At 47.8% G+C, this 20925-nt stretch overlaps 1 protein-coding gene across 19 annotated transcripts in view; it reads right to left on the bottom strand.

Annotated features, from left to right (window-relative positions):
- The window catches only part of PTPRF (protein tyrosine phosphatase receptor type F), a 1358330-nt gene that overhangs the window by 30933 nt on the left and 1306472 nt on the right, over nucleotides 1–20925 (bottom strand). For 15 of the 19 annotated variants that reach the window (XM_063939338.1, XM_063939337.1, XM_063939347.1 and 12 more), the window contains 7 exons: nucleotides 16529–16683; nucleotides 13569–13684; nucleotides 5983–6015; nucleotides 5034–5131; nucleotides 4823–4946; nucleotides 4080–4255; nucleotides 3–122 (listed from right to left, as the gene is read on the bottom strand). In XM_063939338.1, coding sequence (XP_063795408.1) covers nucleotides 3–122; nucleotides 4080–4255; nucleotides 4823–4946; nucleotides 5034–5131; nucleotides 5983–6015; nucleotides 13569–13684; nucleotides 16529–16683 — 822 coding nt within the window. The remainder of the gene's footprint in view (nucleotides 1–2; nucleotides 123–4079; nucleotides 4256–4822; nucleotides 4947–5033; nucleotides 5132–5982; nucleotides 6016–13568; nucleotides 13685–16528; nucleotides 16684–20925) is intronic. The other 4 variants (XM_063939348.1, XM_063939350.1, XM_063939351.1 and 1 more) reach the window with 1 other exon arrangement.

The following is a 20925-nucleotide window of genomic DNA, read 5'->3' as shown; positions in this document are numbered from 1 at the left end:
ACCTTATAGAGGGCGAATGTCCTCACTGTGTACGTGGCCAGTTCCACTGTGTCTAGTAGGGTGACTTGAATCATTCCGTACGTCTCGGCGCCGCGGCCCGGCCAGTACTGGTCACACTTCACCTGTGAATCAGACACGCCAACCGTCATACACAAACGTCAGGATGGATGATAATGTTTAATGGAAAGCAACGTTATAAGCTGTGTCCTAACAAAGGCACAACACCCCATAAACAATGTGTAACAGCCCTAAAATATTTTGTTAGAAGACTAGTAAGGAAGGAAGGGCCGCTGTCACTAACAAGAACGTTGCTAGGCGCCCAACTTCTTGTTAGACGGGCGATGTCTATTAGAACGTCTTATCTCGCATAGGCCGCTGTCAGTCTCCTGAGTGTATGAGCAGCTCTCAGCAAGTGTATATGCTTAATACTATATAGTACGGTGTATCTCCACACTTCCGTGGAGAAAGATAGCACTCTCCAGACTTGGGTTTTTCAGCAAAAAAAGTCATTTAATTGTAAACTTGGTTCCATATTACAAGTACAAGATAATGCACATAAACCAAAAAGGGGCTCACCAACGTTTCGGTCCTATTGTTAGGACCTTTCTCAAGGTGTCTGCCGAACAGTCAATCCATCCAATAGAGGTATCAATAGTAGACAAATAAGGGAGGAACCAGGATCTGCTTACCTGCCTCCCAGGTCCCCTATATATACCCAAATGCTGATAGACGCTCAGAACATTGCGCTGGGGGTGTCATTGCGTCACTTCCGGTGATTTAACATTACCAAGGCACCGGCGGAATTGCACTTCCGGTGTCAGTCATTCACACTGACATGCGGGGGGACGCCCAGCATGCCCCCCCCCCCCCCCCCCGCAGAATGCAAAGGCATCGCACAGCGGCAATGCCTTCGCACTTCAAGAGTAGCTCCCGACCAGCGCAGCTTTAGCGTGCTGGCCGGGAGGTACTCGTCGCTCCCCGGCCCGCAGCGTCTGCGTGTGATGTCACGCAGGTGCCGCAGCCCGCCCACCCAACGGTCCGGCCACGCCTGCGTTGGCCAGACCGCTCCTCCTAAACAACGGCTTAACGCCGCCGTTCAGCCCCCTCCCGCCCAGCGACCGGCTCTGTCTCAGAGGCGATGCTAGGCAACGACGGCTGCCATGCGCCGGCGCACTGCGGCGCCGGCGCATGCGCAGTTCCGACCCGACCGCTGCGACAAACTGCAGCGAGCGATCGGGTCGGAATGACCCCCTAAGTACCAGCCAGTCAGCTCCTGCCATGTTACAGGCTGTGATTGATAAATGACAGGAGCTGGTTGGTTTGTACTTTCTCTCTGTCCAAGGCTTAGTACATAGATCCTTTAGACTTTAAGCTCTTATCCTTTCTGTCCGCCCTTCCCAGGTACGGGGTCACGACAAGCTGCTGCTATTACCCATCTCACTGTTGAGATAATGATGTCACTGTTTGATCCCTTTTATACTGCCTTTTGGAACTCTTAATGTACGGCGCTACGGACACTTGATGGCGCTATATAAATGAAAAGACAATAAATCTGCATTATGTTATACGATCGCTAGGGGTAGAGCACTACATTGTGCGGGTCATAACGGGTTGAGGGGAATTTCAGCGCTGTGATCTGTCCTCCCTGCAGCCCCCTCTCTCTGCTTTTCAAAGTACGCACAGTGTTTGCAGTGAATCTCCATTTGGGTTGCACTCGGAGTGCGTTTTGGTGACTGCGGGTGCAGGTAGTGGTGGGACGGTATCCGGACTCTGGGTCGATAACCCTTAGGTCGACACCCATTGGTTGACAGTGAATAGGTCAACACTAGAAATAGGTCGACACGACCATTAGGTTGACATTAGGGAGGCCAATCCCGGGCCGTTTTTTCAATCCCGGGATTCGGGATTGAAAAACGCTCAATCTCGGGATTCCCGGGATTGCAGTAGGGAGCAGGGAGAGTGGGAGTGGAGGGCAGCGAAAAGAGTGTAGGAAGCAGCGCTGGATAGTGGGTGTAGTGTACTAGGGACTAGGGAGCAGCACTGGAGGGTGGGTGTAGTGAAGGGACTAGGGAGCAGCACTGGAGGGTGGGTGTAGTGTAGGGACTAGGGAGCAGCACTGAAGGGTTGGTGTAGTGTAGGGACTAGGGAGCAGCACTGGAGGGTGGGTGTAGTGTAGGGACTAGGGAGCAGCACTGGAGGGTGGGTGTAGTGTAGGGACTAGGGAGCAGCACTGGAGGGTGGGTGTAGTGTAGGGACTAGGAAGCAGCACTGGAGGGTGGGTGTAGTGTAGGGACTAGGGAGCAGCACTGGAGGGTGGGTGTAGTGTAGGGACTAGGGAGCAGCACTGGAGGGTGGGTGTAGTGTAGGGACTAGGGAGCAGCACTGGAGGGTGGGTGTAGTGTAGGGACTAGGGAGCAGCACTGGAGGGTGGGTGTAGTGTAGGGACTAGGGAGCAGCACTGGAGGGTGGGTGTAGTGTAGGGACTAGGGAGCAGCACTGAAGGGTGGGTGTAGTGTAGGGACTAGGGAGCAGCACTGGAGGGTGGGTGTAGTGTAGGGACTAGGTAGCAGCACTGGAGGGTGGGTGTAGTGTAGGGACTAGGGAGCAGCACTGGAGGGTGGGTGTAGTGAAGGGACTAGGGAGCAGCGCTGGATAGTTGGTGTAGTGTAGGGACTAGGGAGCAGCACTGGAGGGTGGGTGTAGTGAAGGGACTAGGGAGCAGCGCTGGATAGTTGGTGTAGTGTAGGGACTAGGGAGCAGCACTGGAGGGTGGGTGTAGTGTAGGGACTAGGGAGCAGCACTGGAGGGTGGGTGTAGTGTAGGGACTAGGGAGCAGCACTGGAGGGTGGGTGTAGTGTAGGGACTAGGGAGCAGCACTGAAGGGTGGGTGTAGTGTAGGGACTAGGGAGCAGCACTGGAGGGTGGGTGTAGTGTAGGGACTAGGGAGCAGCACTGGAGGGTGGGTGTAGTGAAGGGACTAGGGAGCAGCGCTGGATATTTGGTGTAGTGTAGGGACTAGGGAGCAGCGCTAGAGGGTGTAGGAAGAGAAGCGGGAGGGAGGCTGAAGCGAGCAGTGCAGCGAGGGAGGGTTGGTGTTAGTAAAACTACAATTACTATTAGACGGGCGGCAGCTATGGACAAGATGCGCTGAGCGCGCCGGAGGCCTTTCAAATCGTAGCGCTGAAGGCCGTCAGCCAGTCAGAACGGGCAGTCCGGCAGCCAATCAGGAGCCTCTGCGGCCGCTTCCCTGATTGGCCGCCGGTCCACCAGCTGTGATTGGCTGGCGGCCAGCGCTACATTTGAAATGCCGCCGCGGTCTGTGTACATGGCTGTCGCCCGCCTAATTCTGCCGCCCGCCTAATAGTGTTACTTACACCAACCCTTCTTCGCTGCACATGCGCAATGCAATCCCGTGAATCCCGGGATTGGAGGCTCCAATCCCAGGATTCAAATCCCGGCATTTTTGGGCCTAAATCCCGGCGATCCCGATAATCCCGGGATTGGCCTCCCTAGTTGACATGCAAAATGGTCGACATGCGTTTTTCCCATTTTTAAAAAACTTTTTCATACTTTACGATCCATGTGGACTACGATTGGGAACGGTAACTTGTGCCGAGCGCAACAAGGCACCTTACCCAAAGCGGGACACGGTGCACTAATTGGGGTTCCCAGTCACTTTACGTAGAACACGACACCCCATAAAATGAAAAACTAATGTCGACCTTTTTTATGTCGACTTTGTTCATGTTGACCTGATGGCCGTGTTGACCTATTGCTAGTGTCGACCTAGCCACTGTCGACCAATAGGTGTTGACCTAGACGCTGTCGACCCTGAGTTCCATACCCGCTGGGACTACAGCCCCTGAAGGGTGTGTGAGGGCCACAGCCCGCCCCCTGCAGTGGCTGTAGGCTATATAACTACACACAGCATAGAGAAATAAAATAGTAGATATTCCTTGTGTCTGTGGCCACTGATAAAATCTGATCATTTAGCCAGGACGCCTCGCTGCTGATAAGCTGTATGACTGTCTGCAATAAGGAGTCAGGTCAATCTGCATCCCCCATATCTGGTATCTAACCCTGGATTTCTCTTCCAGACGGGTCATCATAACAATGGTGGTCGTCCTCTGCTCCCACACCATGCGCCAAAAGTCGCTGAGGGTTTCGGGCAGCGGCCCTTGCGTGGCAATGTAAGCGTTCTGTTTCCTGTACCCGTCAATGTAATTAGCATTGATGTAGTCGCTGCCAGGGATACCTGAGAGTAGAGGAAAGTAAATGAAATGCGTTCGGGCAAATTGAATCATCATATATTTCCGTCAAAAGCCGGGGAATCTGAAATATGTCCTGCAAAATATCTTCCATGAAATGACACAAATACGTCACACAATTTATACCACATTCTAAAGTCTTTATTTAAGAGTCCAGTTTTTGGTGTCTCTCTAGCCTCTTCAGACAAGATAACGTTTTTCTGTTTTAATATGTATCACTACATAATGCGTACTCAATAAGAGAGACATTTATGGTGGCGGTAGGGAAGCCCCTGCTTACTAGTTGGGATAAGATGTAATGCTCTAGTGCACAGGTTCTCATACTCTGTCCTTAGGACCCCACACGGTCCATGTTTTGCAGGTCACCTGTAGATTTTTAAAATGTGACAGTTGGTGATACACAGTGCAGCTGCTGGGTGACCTGGAAAACGTGAACCGTGTGGGGTCCTGAGGACCGAGTTTGAGAACCACTGTTCTAGTGAAGTCGTTCCTCTTATGGTGTAGAATAACCCCCCATGTGTCAGTGCGTGGGGATCTGATCTGCAGCCTCTTACCGTCCACAGTTGTCAGTATGACGCGGGAATGGTCATATGCAATAACATTTGCATAACGGTTCTTTGGTTTATTCACTTCCAGGTTTGAATTCTCCCATGTGAACTGCTGACCGGGGTCAATGGACTGAAACACACAAATAAAAGATTCCTTTTAGATGTAATTCACACGGACAGACTGTAAGCTCCATCGCGGAATACACGAAGGACCCACCTCATATTCCTGGGAGAACTTGAGCCCGTCGTTGGCCTTCAGGCGGTCAATGTTGTCCATGAGGTCGGAAATCGGAATGGGGGGATGGTCCCTCATACCTGAGACAAGAGCAGGAAAAACATGAATAACTGCATTCCCGCAAACCGCCCTGGATCCGACAGTGAAGATGGATAGTGCAGCATGACGGATGGACACACAGCATGCTGCAACACTCCGGTGGGAAGCGGCTTGATGTGTCTGAATGTTGCTGTCACACAAGCTTGGCATTAGAGGGTGCAGCCCTGTGGAGCCGCACTGACGACTCTGATTCTGGAGGTAGATGGGATGATGGGAACTGAGATAAAACGGATGCCTGGGATATTAATTTGGGAGAGGACACTGGATAGACAATTAATAGAAGAGGGAAACAAAAGGATATAAAATAATTCAGAGATTTACTTGGAATGAAGGGAGGAGCTTTAGACGGATCCAAAACATAAAAACTTAACTTTCCAAGAAGTCATGTTAAGTTTTGTGTAACGAGAAGAACGGGAGAAGAATGAGGATGACTTCTTCTCCCAGTCACTCTGAGTGTAAGAAGCATCAAGGAATTGAGTCAGGAGGAAGACAGGGACAGAGGGGTCAGGGGTTAAGTAAAACACACTTAATACAAATGAAGAAACCCTGGGGTGCAATCTGTGTTCCAGCCACAGAAAGTATTCATACAGCCTGTATCCTGCTCTAGAACCTGTCCTGATAACTCCTATACTACATCTTCCCCCAGTGAACAATGTTCTCCCCGAGGGCAGAACCAAACCCAAAGAGACACGGACATATATGGAGCCCAGCTTAAAGAGCAGGAGTGTGGCATGGTGTGAAGAAGATGACAGAGAAAGCGAGTGCCAGTAATGGGTAAGGTATGAGGGGGTGGTAACTTCTCTAGATGGTTACAGTAAGTTGATAAACTAACTTGAGATATTCTGGTAACTGGGGACACTGGAACCTGCAGGGAAAACAAAAGCAGCAAAGAACAGAATGCAATTAGAGGGATGGGTGAGATGACACCAAGGGTCTTTCTGATAGTGGTTCTAGTAACAGATATAATAGATGGTCCTGTTTATGTGATTGTGCCCCGAGTATCCTGGTATTTACATTGGCAAATGCAGATTTAATCATGAACAATAACTGTACATAGTAAGACTGTGGAACTCATCCCCTCCGCCTATAATGATCCCAAAGAAAATCTGATCCTATCGTGCAGGGCTGTCGCTATTAAGCTGGCTCCTCCCAGAACGCTCTACTCTGTAGACAGCGGGACTCGTGCAGAAATCCAGCCACAGGGGGCAAGTCTGCACCTGGACCCAACAAGTTATGTCAGGGATGCAAAATGCAACTGTTGTTGTCTATGCACGCAAAATACCTCCTGCATTTGCATGTAGAACCCAGATACAATATAAAGTTAAGCTAGGAAACTCCCAATGCCAACTCTAATTCTGTCTGCAGTTTGCACCCCCCCCCTCCCCCCGCAGTGCAACATAGTTTTGATGAGGTACAAAATTGTATCTGGATGTACTCAAAGCTCAAAACCAGGCCCAGTATGTCCAGAAGAACAGGGAAGTAGAGACACATCTACACTTAGTAGTGTGCTAGCTGTATGGAGAACACACAGGCAGACACAAGGACGAGTACCACTGTGTCACTCTATACAACCCACAGCCCGAACAGGGAAGACGTTTATTAATGATCCACTATGGGAAGTCTTGTATCACTCAATAATATATAAGTAAATGTTTCCATATAATGACAAAATGTAAGATTGTGGATGTCATTCAGTCTTTGTAGGGCGGCCAGACAGCAACCGCCTCCTCCTATCACCTCTGTGCCAGTTCTTGCCCGCCTCCCAGTCATTTCTCACTAGGAACTAACATTCAGTGAGCAGGAAGTCTGGTGCTCATAGAGAAACTGAGTCCCCCATGGAAAAGTCGCCCAGGGAAGGCCTTTCATAAGTTCCTGAAACTTTCAGAGTAAAAATAAGATTTTACTCACCGGTAAATCTATTTCTCGTAGTCCGTAGTGGATGCTGGGGACTCCATAAGGACCATGGGAATAGACGGGCTCCGCAGGAGACAGGGCACTCTAAGAAAGAATTAGGAGTACTGGTGTGCACTGGCTCCTCCCTCTATGTCCCTCCTCCAGACCTCAGTTAATGAAACTGTGCCCGGAAGAGCTGACAATACAAGGAAAGGATTTTGGAATCCAGGGTAAGACTCATACCAGCCACACCAATCACACCGTATAACTCGTGATAAACTTACCCAGTTAACAGTATGAACAACAACAGAGCATCAGACAACCTGATGCAACCATAACATAACCCTTATTTAAGCAATAACTATATACAAGTATTGCAGAAGAAGTCCGCACTTGGGACGGGCGCCCAGCATCCACTACGGACTACGAGAAATAGATTTACCGGTGAGTAAAATCTTATTTTCTCTAACGTCCTAGTGGATGCTGGGGACTCCGTAAGGACCATGGGGATTATACCAAAGCTCCCAAACGGGCGGGAGAGTGCGGATGACTCTGCAGCACCGAATGAGCAAACACAAGGTCCTCCTCAGCCAGGGTATCAAACTTGTAGAATTTTGCAAAAGTGTCTGAACCCGACCAAGTAGCTGCTCGGCAAAGCTGTAATGCCGAGACCCCTCGGGCAGCCGCCCAAGAAGAGCCCAACTTCCTTGTAGTGATGAGCGGATTCGGTTTTACTCGGTTTTACTCGGTTCTCAAAACGGCATCTTATTGGCTCACGGATGTCACGTGTTTTGGATAGCCAATAAGATGCCGTTTTGAGAACCGAGTAAAACCGAGTAAAACCGAACCTCGCTCATCACTACTTCCTTGTGGAATGGGCTTTTACGGATTTTGGATGCGGCAATCCAGCCGCAGAATGAGCCTGCTGAATCGTGTTACAGATCCAGCGAGCAATAGTTTGCTTTGAAGCAGGAGCACCCAGCTTGTTGGATGCATACAGGATAAACAGCGAGTCAGTTTTCCTGACTCCAGCTGTTCTGGCTACATAAATCTTCAAAGCCCTGACTACATCTAGTAACTTGGAATTCTCCAAGTCACGAGTAGCCGCAGGCACCACAATAGGTTGGTTCAAATGAAAAGATGACACCACCTTCGGCAGAAATTGCGGACGAGTCCGTAATTCTGCCCTGTCCATATGGAAAACCAGATAGGGGCTTTTACATGACAAAGCCGCCAATTCTGACCACGCCTAGCCGAAGCTAAAGCCAATAGCATGACCACTTTCCATGTGAGATATTTTAACTCCACGGTCTTAAGTGGCTCAAACCAGTGAGATTTCAGGAAACTCAACACCACGTTAAGATCCCAAGGTGCCACTGGTGGCACAAAAGGGGGCTGAATATGCAGCACTCCCTTTACAAACGTCTGAACTTCAGGAAGAGAAGCCAGTTCCTTTTGAAAGAAAATGGATAGGGCCGAAATCTGGACCTTAATGGACCCTAATTTTAAGCCCATAGTCACCCCCGACTGTAGGAAGTGAAGGAAACGGCCCAGCTGGAATTCCTCTGTAGGGGCCTTCCTGGCTTCACACCAAGCAACATATTTTCGCCATATACGGTGATGTTTTGCTGTCACGTCCTTCCTAGCCTTTATCAGCGTAGGAATAACCTCATCCGGAATGCCTTTCTCCGCTAGGATCCGGCGTTCAACCGTCATGCCGTCAAACGCAGCCGCGGTAAGTCTTGGAACAGACAGGGCCCCTGTTGCAACAGATCCTGTCTGAGAGGCAGACGCCATGGGTCCTCTGTGAGCATTTCTTGCAGTTCTGGATACCAAGTCCTTCTTGGCCAATCCGGAACAATGAGTATTGTTCTCACTCCTCTTTTTCTTACGATTCTCAGTACCTTGGGTATGAGAGGAAGAGGAGGAAACACATAAACCGACCGGAACACCCACGGTGTCACTAGTGCGTCCACAGCTATCGCCTGAGGGTCTCTTGACCTGGCGCAATACCTTTGTAGCTTTTTGTTGAGGTGGGATGCCATCATGTCCACCTGTGGCAGTTCCCATCGATTTGTAATCTGTGTGAAGACTTCTTGATGAAGTCCCCACTCTCCCGGGTGGAGGTCGTGCCTGCTGAGGAAGTCTGCTTCCCAGTTGTCCACTCCCGGAATGAATACTGCGGACAGTGCTTGCACGTGATTCTCCGCCCAGCGAAGAATTCTGGTGGCTTCTGCCATCGCCACCCTGCTTCTTGTGCCACCCTGGCGGTTTACATGAGCCACTGCGGTGATGTTGTCTGACTGAATCAGCACCGGTTGGTTGCGAAGCAGAGGCTCTGCTTGACTCAGGGCATTGTATATGGCCCTTAGTTCCAGGATATTGATGTGCAGACAAGTCTCCTGACTTGACCACAGCCCCTGGAAGTTTCTTCCCTGAGTGACTGCCCCCCACCCTCGGAGGCTTGCATCCGTGGTCACCAGGACCCAGTCCTGTATGCCGAACCTGCGGCCCTCGAGAAGGTGAGCACTCTGCAGCCACCACAGAAGAGACACCCTGGCCCTGGTGGATAGGGTGATCAGCCGATGCATCTGAAGATGCGATCCGGACCACTTGTCCAACAGATCCCACTGAAAGGTCCTCGCATGGAACCTGCAGAAGGGAATGGCTTCGTATGACGCCACCCTCTTTCCCAGGACTCGCGTGCATTGATGCACAGACACCTGTTTTGGTTTTAAGAGGTCTCTGACCAGAGTCACGAGCTCCTGGGCCTTCTCCGCCGGGAGAAACACCTTCTTCTGGTCTGTGTCCAGAATCATGCCCAGGAAGGGCAGACGCGTAGTAGGAATCAGCTGCGACTTTGGAATACTCAGAATCCAGCCGTGCTGTTGCAACACTTCCCGAGAATGTGCTACGCTGATCAGCAACTGCTCTCTGGACCTCGCCTTTATGAGGAGATCGTCCAAGTATGGGATAATTGTGACTCCTTGCTGTCGCAGAAGCACCATCATTTCTGCCAATACCTTGGTAAATATTCTCGGTGCCGTGGACAGACCAAACGGCAACGTCTGGAATTGGTAATGACAGTCCTGTACCACAAATCTGAGGTACTCCTGATGAGGTGGATAAATGGGGACATGCAGGTAAGCATCCTTTATGTCCAGAGACACCATAAAATCCCCCTCTTCCAGGCTTGCAATGACCGCCCTGAGCGATTCCATCTTGAACTTGAACCTTTTCAGGTAAATGTTCAGGGATTTTAAATTCAATATGGGTCTGACCGAACCGTCCGGTTTCGGAACCACAAACATTGTGGAATAGTAACCCCTTCCCTGTTGAGGGAGGGGAACCTTTACCACCACCTGCTGGAGATATAATTTGTGAATTGCCGCTAACACTACTTCCCTTTCTATGGGGGAAGCTGGCAGGGCCGATTTGAGGTAACGGTGAGGGGGCATCACTTCGAATTCCAGCTTGTATCCCTGAGACACTATCTGTATAGCCAAGGGATCCACCCGTGAGCGAACCCACTGGTGGTTGAAATTTCGGAGACGCGCCCCCACCGCTCCTGGCTCCACCTGTGGAGCCCCAGCGTCATGCGGTGGATTTAGTGGAAGCCGGGGAGGACTTCTGTTCCTGGGAACTAGCTGTATTGTGCAACTTCTTTCCTCTACCCCTGCCTCTGGCAAGAAAGGACGCACCTCGGACTTTCTTGCCTCTTTGTGATCGAAAGGACTGCATTTGGTAATACGGTGCTTTCTTAGGTTGTGAGGGAATATATGGCAAAAAATTTGACTTCCCAGCCGTAGCTGTGGAAACTAGGTCCGAGAGACCGTCCCCAAACAATTCCTCACCCTTATAAGGTAAAACCTCCATGTGCTTTTTTGAGTCGGCATCACCTGTCCATTGCCGAGTCCACAGGACCCTTCCGGCTGAAATTGACATTGCATTTATTCTAGAGCCCAGTAGGCAAATGTCTCTCTGGGCATCCCTCATATATAGGACAGCGTCTGCTATATGCCCCAGGGTCAGTAATATAGTATCCTTGTCCAAGGTATCAAGTTCCTCAGAGAGAGTATCTGTTCATGCTGCTACAGCACTACACATCCAGGCCGACGCAATTGCCGGCCTTAGTAGGGTACCTGAATGTGTATAAACGGACTTCAGGATACCTTCCTGCTTTCTATCCGCAGGATCTTTTAGGGTGGCCGTATCCTGTGACGGCAGGGCTACCTTCTTAGATAAGCGTGTCAAAGCTTTGTCTACCCTAGGGGAGGATTCCCAGCGTAACCTGTCCGTTGGCGGGAAAGGATACGCCATAAGTAACCGTTTGGAAATCTGCATTTTCCTATCAGGAGAATCCCAAGCTTTTTCACATAACTCATTTAACTCATGTGAAGGGGGAAAAGTCACCTCTTGTCTTTTTTCCCCATACATATAAACCCTCTTGTCAGGGACAGGGTTTTCCTCTGAGATGTGCAATACATCCTTCATTGCTATAATCATGTAGCGGATGGCTTTAGCCATTTTAGGCTGCAACTTTGCATCATCGCCATCGACACTGGAGTCAGAATCCGTGTCGATATCTGTGTCAACAATTTGGGATAGTGGGCACTTCTGAGACCCTGACGGCCTCTGCGCTGTAGGATCAGGCATGGGTTGGGACCCTGACTGTCCCAAGGCTTCAGCTTTATCCAACCTTTTATGCAAGGAGTTTACATTATCATTTACCACCTTCCACATATCCATCCAATCAGGTGTCGGCGCCGTCGTCGGAGACACCACATTCATCTGCACCTGCTCTGCTTCCACATAGCCTTCCTCGTCAAACATGTCGACACAAGCGTACCGACACACCACACACACAGGGGATGCTCTATTTGAGGACAGAACCCCCATAAGGCCCTTTGGAGAGATAGAGAGAGAGTATGCCAGCACACACCTCAGCGCTATATGACCCAGGAATTACACAGTAACTTAGTGTTTACCCAGTAGCTGCTGTATACTGATATTGCGCTAAATTTATGTGCCCCCCCTCAATTTTTACCCTCTTTCTGCCGTGAATCTGCAGGGGAGAGCCTGGGGAGCTTCCTCTCAGCGGAGCTGTGGAGAGAAAATGGCGCTGGCGAGTGCTGAAGAAGAAGCCCCGCCCCCTCAGCGGCGGGCTTCTGTCCCGCGATTTTGTGTAAAATAATGGCGGGGGCTCATGCATATATACAGTGCCCAACTGTATATATGCTCTTTTATGCCAAGAGGTACTTAATTGCTGCCCAGGGCGCCCCCCCTTGCGCCCTGCACCCTACAGTGACCGGAGTGTGCGGGTTTAATGTGGGAGCAATGGCGCACAGTGCAGTGCTGTGCGCTACCTCATATGAAGACTGGAGTCTTCTGCCGCCGCTTTCGAAGTCTTCTTCTCACGCCGGCTTCTGGCTCTGCGAGGGGGACGGCGGCGCGGCTCCGGGATCGGACGACCAAGGGTGCGTTCCTGTGTTCGATCCCTCTGGAGCTAATGTTGTCCAGTAGCCTAAGAAGCAGGACCTATCCACAGTTAGTAGGGCTGCTTCTCTCCCCTCAGTCCCACGTAGCAGAGAGTCTATTGCCAGCAGATCTCTCTGAAAATAAAAAATCCTAACAAAATACTTTCTATCTAGCAAGCTCAGGAGAGCTCACTAAAGTGCACCCAGCTCTGTCCGGGCACAGATTCTAACTGAGGTCTGGAGGAGGGACATAGAGGGAGGAGCCAGTGCACACCAGTACTCCTAATTCTTTCTTAAAGTGCCCTGTCTCCTGCGGAGCCCGTCTATTCCCCATGGTCCTTACGGAGTCCCCAGCATCCACTAGGACGTTAGAGAAAGCTAAATGTTCATACAATATAATTTTCCATGAGTTGCCCTCTGGTCCGTTATATTGTACTCCTATCAGCTGCAGATGTGTGTCCCAGGACCTATTGCAATATAAGGGTGACCTTTATCAAAGCTTGGAGAGAGATAAAGCATAAACCAATTAGCTCCTAACATTGTCAAACACAGCATGTAAAATTACAGAGCGGAGCGGATTGGTTGGTACTTTATCTCTCTCTCTACTTTGCCTCTCTCCAAGCATGGTTTGTGAATAGCTACAGCGGTTGTGAATGTCCTAGAGCGGTTATTGTAAATACATTAAATAGACTCTTATGCATCTGAGCCAAGTCTTACAATGAAGGAGTACTGCTGGTCTACTCTGCGTGACATCATCTCAACACTCATCTGCCACACACTGAGGTAGTAACGGGAAAAGGAAAGCTGGCACTCAGAAGAAAGAAGTGGAAGTAAGAGGGTGGGAGAGACCTAATGGAATCCCTGTATCTGAAAGGTGCTGTCCTACTCTACAGTTCTGATGATAGCTCCTAATCATCGGGGAGGGGGGGGGGGGCTTGTCATTATCTAATGTAACCGGCTCCCTGTACTTACTGTACTACAGGCAATGGTGATGGGGAGAGTAACATGGAGGGTCAGGGCTACATAAAGAGGCGATGGTGCCACCTACCTGGAGTCTGGTAGTTAAGCCGCCTCAACTCCACTGGGTCAGAGGAATGAGCCAGAAGAGACTCCTTGACTCCTGGTGCCTGGTCTTCTTTACTAGAGGGGGAGTTTGTCCTTTTCCTGTTAAAAAATCAAAGATAATTATTACTAAAAAGGACAAGATAGAAAGAGAAAACAATAAAAAAACACCCAAGCACGTTACATATGTAGAAGTTTCCATGCACTGACAGAACTCAACTTAATGTTTAAAATGTCATGCATAGTGAAAACTATCTCGGCACAATATGTGAACTTTCATTTGGTGACACAGTGTAGGATTCAAATCATTTTATTCTAATGTTCCAACACCAAATAGAGGCACAAGTCTTACAGGGCAGCCAAACGTCCTCTTTAGGTACTTGGAACATGCAAAACAAATTTGGATCCACATTAAACTAACATTAAGGGGCCCATTTATCAATGAGTTTAAAGTATTTCAAAACTCGTTGCGTATGAGAAATGGTGCTCCAGCCACTAGATAGTTAGGAGCGGATTGGCTGGAGCACCATTTATGATACGCAGCGAGTTTTAAATAGCTAAAAATCGTTGCTAAATGGGCAGAATTTGCACTGAACCAACCAGCCAATCAGACCCTTTGCTTTCATGGTTTGACAAAGGCTCCCTTCTGATTGGTTGCGTAGCTCAGTGCACATGTACCAACTAAATGTTTGTGCATGATACTTAAATAAAGAAATGTGCATTATTCTGTATCTAGCCTCATGAAAGTACCAGGCACAGACTTACAGGTCCACCAACATTAAAATACACTAAATTCCAATCCCTGTGTTCCCAAATAGCCATTTTTGAAGTGTACAGTACTTTGGTATAATTCCTACATAAGGTGCTCCATTTGTTACTGTTGGTTAATGCCGAGAGGACCTCTAAGTCTTAAGTCTAGGCAGATTCATACAACTCAGGTAAATGTAATAATCACACATATATAGTAAAGGTATCAGGACTGTGGACGGCTGTGATGTTGGGGACACTGAACACAGTGTTTTCCAGTTACACCAGCCTGTGTATTTGGAAGGCTGTATAAGGACACTGACACCTACACAGGTATTGGGTTTGATATGTCAACAATTATGCCAAAATGTCCAGTGTAATGTCGACGCTGTAATTATGTCAGCATTAGAACTTTAGAGATGATAGTAATATAAACATGATCCGATGGGTGACGAGACCCTGCATCAGCAAGTGCAGACACACTTGCACGATGCAGGGGACGACGGCGCAATCTAACCTGCCTGCCGTGCTACATTCACCAGCAGCATTGTTAGCGAAGTCTCCTGACTGACCCTGCAGCAGGCCCAAAGATGTCACCTGCGACTGCGGGAGTGCCTAAATCGGGCATGTGCACTTAACGAAATGCCCGATTTGTGGCTCCAATTTGCCTGGAATCAGGCGGATATTGTTTTAGTCCAGGCCTGGCCAACCTGGGGCTCTCCAGCTGTTGTGAAACTACACATCCCAGCATGCTCTGCCACAGTTTCAGCATTTCCTAATAGCAAAAGTTTAGAAGGGTATACTGGGAATTGTAGTTTCAGAACAGCTGGAGAGCCACAGGTTGGCCAGGCCTGTTCTAGTCTGTATCCACCCTAACGCATCATACAGTTACAATGCTGACACAGTTAACATACTTGAAATAACATTACTACTGTGTTGGCATTCTCCAATCAACAATACACTGCATCAACTTTTAACTACATCCCCGCCACGGAGCAGAAGCAGCCGCTCTGTAGGCTAATGAATGACCAATACCATCACTGCCACTATTGGAAATAGTAGTAGGATGTAGTTACAGATTTACAGGATGTGGTACAGAATTACTATATTTTTAAATAAAGAACTTTTACCCAAAGCGGGTGGAAATTGGGTCTCACCCGATCCCTTTAGTGGAGTGTATTTTGCACATTCCATTTAAAGGGGAAAGTGCTTATTAAGGCGCAGGTCAGTCAACGCATTAAAATCATCCAAATAAAATTATAACAATAGGGAAACAAGCAACATTATACAGTCCCGATGTTCCCCCAATCTTATAATAAATGGTTTCTTAAAACAAAGAGATAAAAAGAAGTTTTAAACGTTACATCAAAATGAAGGAACCCAAGGCTGACAAGCTAGAGTGGAACTAAAAGACTCAGCATGCCCGACAAGCAATATAGTGTTCACTCTAGGGTGTTTTAGCTGGGCGATTTTTAAAAGGCAAAACCCGCCCAGCCCCTTTTGCGACGCCCTGCTAGAACAGCCGCCCGCTTCCTGCCCTCCCAGCATGTAAAGATGCTGTGCGCATGGCATCCATTCACGCTATGGGAGAGAGCTGGGGGAAGCCCAGCACCGACGGAGGTGCTGGGCACGCCCCCAACAGTGACGTCGACGGCCACAGATGCCCCCTATAGCAGCGTCTTTGGGCCGCACCGCCCACTAAAATGACGTTGGCGTGGCCACGCCCCCTAATTTACATGGTTGCGCCCCCGTTGCCAATGTGCCCCCGGACTCCGGCGTTCTGCCCCTTATAGATTCTAGAAGGAACACTACAAATAGTTCCACAAAACATCTCTGCTGTATGCAAACAATAAACTTTCTGCTCTTAATCCAATATTCTGACCTGAGATCATCACTAAATAATTATCAGTAAATGACTGTATTTTCATGTTCATTGTCCAGACCCTGTCTACAGAATGGTGAATAAAATAAGATAAGAACATAGCAACGTCCTACCTCTCCTGCTTACTGTGTCCAGGACAGGCATCAAAAAGAAGAACCAAATACATTAAATGAGACAAGAGAAAAAGCAGAGGAAGAAGAGCGAGTTGGGTGAAGGACATAACAAGGCCTGAGACATAACTTACAGTTACGTGGTCAGTCCAGAGCTCCCAAGAGGGCTGGCGGAGAGTCACAGAAGAGACTGACTAGGACACTTACCTTTTGAATAGAAGGATAGCAATTACGATGATAATGATGAGGATTACAGCCAGGACAGGTCCCATCACCCATAACATCTCTGGTTCTTCCTGCTGCCTTGATGAGGACACCTCCACCACAATGTCATCGGAATATGGGCTAGCAGCGTACTTCTTCTGCAAAGCAATGCGGCACAGTCAGCAGGATGGTATCATTGGGCAACAAATGACTATTGGAGGAACTCTAATGAATTAGAAATATATCAAAGCAATGTGTCCGCCCTTCCTTATCATTAATAAGTATTTTCAGTGACGTTGGCATCCGAAAAGGTTTTTTCCCTAATGCTGGTCACACACAGTAACTGTCCAGTGTAACACCATTCGACAGTTGCCCTTCCTTGCATGATGTCCTGAAGATGGTCATGTGATGATCGAAACGTCGACACACCGTCTATATGTCTTTGTGAGTTATCATTAAAATATCTGTCGGAATTTATTGGGGAGTGCCTGCATCTCCAATTTCTATATACCGGCCTTTTGGCCTTTGTGGAGCACCGCATCGTTGGTTTTTATGGAGTATGGACTTATCCAAATATTTATATATATATATATATATATATATATATATCTATCTATATATCTCTCTATATCTATCTATATATCTCTCTATATCTATCTATCTATCTCTCTATATCTATCTATCTATCTATCTATCTATCTATCTATCTATCTATCTATCTATCTATCTATCTATCTATCTATCTATCTATCTATCTATCTATCTATCTATCTATCTATCACCAGTATACTCCACAGAGCTGATCACCTGGGAACAAACACAGTAATAAAACAAAACTGCAGGTTAATAAACTGACAGAGGTAAAAGGGCCCTGCTCACAATCTTACAGTCTATAAGGAAATAATTAAATATATGAGATAAATGGAACATACTGTATATTGACCAATCCAGAATGCAATGAGGAAGGTGCTTTATGGGCTATAAGATCAAATCATATTTCAGTATTGGTTTCGGGGTGTGAGTATACATGTAAGTTGTGTGTGAACTGTGTAGAGAGGAAGTAATTGGGCTGAACAGCTTTATGGAGTTTATGTGAGTGGTTATGGAATATTATCTGCCTGAAGAGGGGAGTGCTCAGGGAACAAATTAAGGTTTGGAGGCTAGAAGAAAGTCTTGTTCTGTGAGGGAGGGTATTCCATCGAGTGAGTGCAGCCCAAAGTATAGTCTTGTAACCAGAAATGGGAAACTGAGAAGGTAAGTCGCTTCTGTTGGCTGGAGGGAATATTATTAGCTCCATTGCAGAAGGGTTGTGCTTGAGGTGGTTTGAGAAAATCTAAGATAAAATGGTAGGAAACCACCAAAGGAGCAGTATGAGAAGTAAGATGAGAAAGGAGAGTGTCTTGAAGACTTAGGGATTGTAATGTTTATATCAGAAGCAGTGGCGTAACTAGAAATTTTTCTCGCACAAGCCAAAAAATTATCTGCCCCCCCCCCCCCCCCCCCCCATAATTGCCACTAGTAAAGCGATGAGTCTGCGCACGCCGCACAAAAGGGGTGTGGCCTTGCTGAAATGGGCGGGTCTTTTTCCATAAAGGGGCGTGGCTTTGCAGGAAAAGACTACCTTATACCCCAGTTTTGCAACCTGCACGCCCAGACGTTGGCCACCACAGGAAAAATAAATGATCCTGATTCATACCCCTTACATTATTTGTCATTATTCTTCCGTATAGTAATGCCCAGTATACATTATGCCACATACTGCAATGGCCCTTAGACATTATGCCACACACAATAATGCCCATGACACAATATGCCACACACCATAATGCCCCCGACACATTATGCCACACACTATAATGCCTGTGACACATTATCTAGAGATGTGCGGCGGACACTTTTCGTGTTTTGGTTCTAATTCCACTTTCGTGTTTTGGTTTTGGCTTGGTTTTGACAAAACCACCCTTTCGTGTTTTGGTTTTGGATCTGGATGATTTTTGAAAAAAACATAAAAACAGCTAAAATCACAGAATTTGGGGGTAATTTTTCTCCTACAGTATTATTAACCTCAATAACAATCATTTCCACTCATTTCCAGTTTATTCTGAACACCTCACAATATTGTTTTTAGGCCAAAAGGTTGCACCGAGGTTGCTGGATGACTAAGCTAAGCGACACAAGTGGCCGACACAAACACCTGGCCCATCTAGGGGTAGCACTGCAGTGTCAGACAGGAGGGCAGATATTAAAAAAAGGCCCCAAACAGCACATCATGCAAAGAAGAAAAAGAATTGCAATGAGGTAGTTGTATGACTAAGCCAAGCGACACAAACAATTGGCCCATCTAGGCGTGGCAGACAGAAGGGCAGATATCAAAAAAAGGCTCCTAAGAGCACATAATGCAAAGGAGAAAAAAAGGTGCACCGAGGTTGCTGTAGGCCTAAGCTAAGCGACACAACCAATTGGCCCATCTAGTAGTGTCACGCAGTGGCTAAATGTCGAGAGTGGGCCGCAATTGTTCGGTCCGCTGACAGCATCTCCAGCACGCTCCAGTCACTTTAAAAAAAATCTGCAATTGGTGGACTTATACGGCAGTACCCCAGGACTAATACAGCAGTACCCCTGGACTCAAACGGCAGTGTCAGACAGGATGGCACTTTTCAAAAACTAGGCCCCAAACAGCACCTCATGCAAAGATGTCGAAAGAGGTGCAATGAGGTAGCTGTATGACTAAGCCAAGCGACACAAACAATTCCAACTGGAATTATACATCCAAATCACTGGAATTAATTGGCAAGATCACTGTAATTAATAATTATAAATCACTGAAATTAATTGGCGAAATCACTGGAATTAAATGGCAAGATCATTGTAATTAATAATTATAACTCACTGGAATAAATTGGCAAGATCACTGTAAGTAATAATTTTAAATCACTGAAATTAATTGGCAAAATCACTGTAATTATACGTCCAAATCACTGGAATTATATGGCAAAATCTCGCTATCGCCTGCCTAGTGAAGTGGAATCTAGATGGGATTTGGTACCGGGGACACAATACCTCCATCAATTGTCTAAATCCCACTGCACTAATGGCGGATACCGGATGCACGTCTACCACCAACATAAGTGTCAAGGCCTCAGTTATGAGGGCTTCCATCGTCATGTGAAGCTGAACCACTAGTCATGAACATTGGCCAGGGCCTCAGCCGTTCCTTGCCACTCCGTGTCGTAAATGGCATATTGGCAAGTTTACATTTCTCCTCAGACGATTTAAATTTCTTTTTTTTGGTTCTTTTTACTGAACTTTGGCTTTTTGGATTTTACATGCCCTCTACTATCACATTGGACATCGGCCTTGGCAGACGACGTTGATGGCATTTCATGGTCTATGTCATGGCTAGTGGCAGCAGCTTCAGCACTAGGAGGAAGTGGTTCTTCTTGATCTTTCCCTATTTTATCCTCAAAATTTTTGTTCTCCATTATTTTTTGGGAGTTATATAAGACAATATGCGGCACTGGAATGACTGATTGACAGGACACTACCACTGGTCAACAACACTGCAAGGGACTTGTGGTTGTTGTTGTTATAATTATTATACGGCAGCAGTGGACATATAGCAGCAGCGTATATCGTCACTGGAATGACTGATGAGACAAGACACTACCACTGGGCTGCACAACACAGCAACACTTTATACAGCTACACTGTATATATGGCAGCAGAGAACACCAACACTGTGACTGGCTGGACTGATGCAGCACAATACACTGACTACACTGGACTGGTCTGCACAACACAGCACAACTTTATATAGCTACGCTGGATATATGACAGCAGAGAATACCAACACTGTGACTACACTGGACTGGACAGATGCAGCACAACACAGCACAAGACTCGCCACCCCACTTTCCCGCCCCCACACAGACACTGAGGACACGTCCTCTCTATACACTCTCCCAGACTGGAGTGAAAATGGCGGGGACGCGCGGCTCCTTATATGGAATACAAATCCCGCAAGAATCCGACAGCGGGATGATGACGTTTTGCTGCGTTCGGGTTTCCGAGTCAGGCGGGAAAACCCGAGCCTGACTCGGATCCGGGCTCGGAAGGCAAAGTTTGGTAGGGTTCGGTTCTCTGAGAACCGAACCCGCTCATCTCTAATTATGACAGACATCGCAATGCCAGTTATTCATTATGCTACACACTGCAATGCCCGATACATTATAGCACATGCAATGCCTGTGACACATTATGCCACACACCGTAATGCCCCTGACACATTATGACACGCATCGCAATGCCCGTTATGCATTATGCTACACACTGCAATGCCCCTGTTACATTATAGCACATACAATGCCTGTGACACATTATGCCACACACCGCAATGTCCG

This window comes from Pseudophryne corroboree, chromosome 9 (assembly GCF_028390025.1).
Source record: "Pseudophryne corroboree isolate aPseCor3 chromosome 9, aPseCor3.hap2, whole genome shotgun sequence".
NCBI lineage: Eukaryota > Metazoa > Chordata > Amphibia > Anura > Myobatrachidae > Pseudophryne > Pseudophryne corroboree.
The sequence above is the reverse complement of the archived record's forward strand: the minus strand, read 5'-3'. Positions and strand labels throughout refer to the sequence as shown.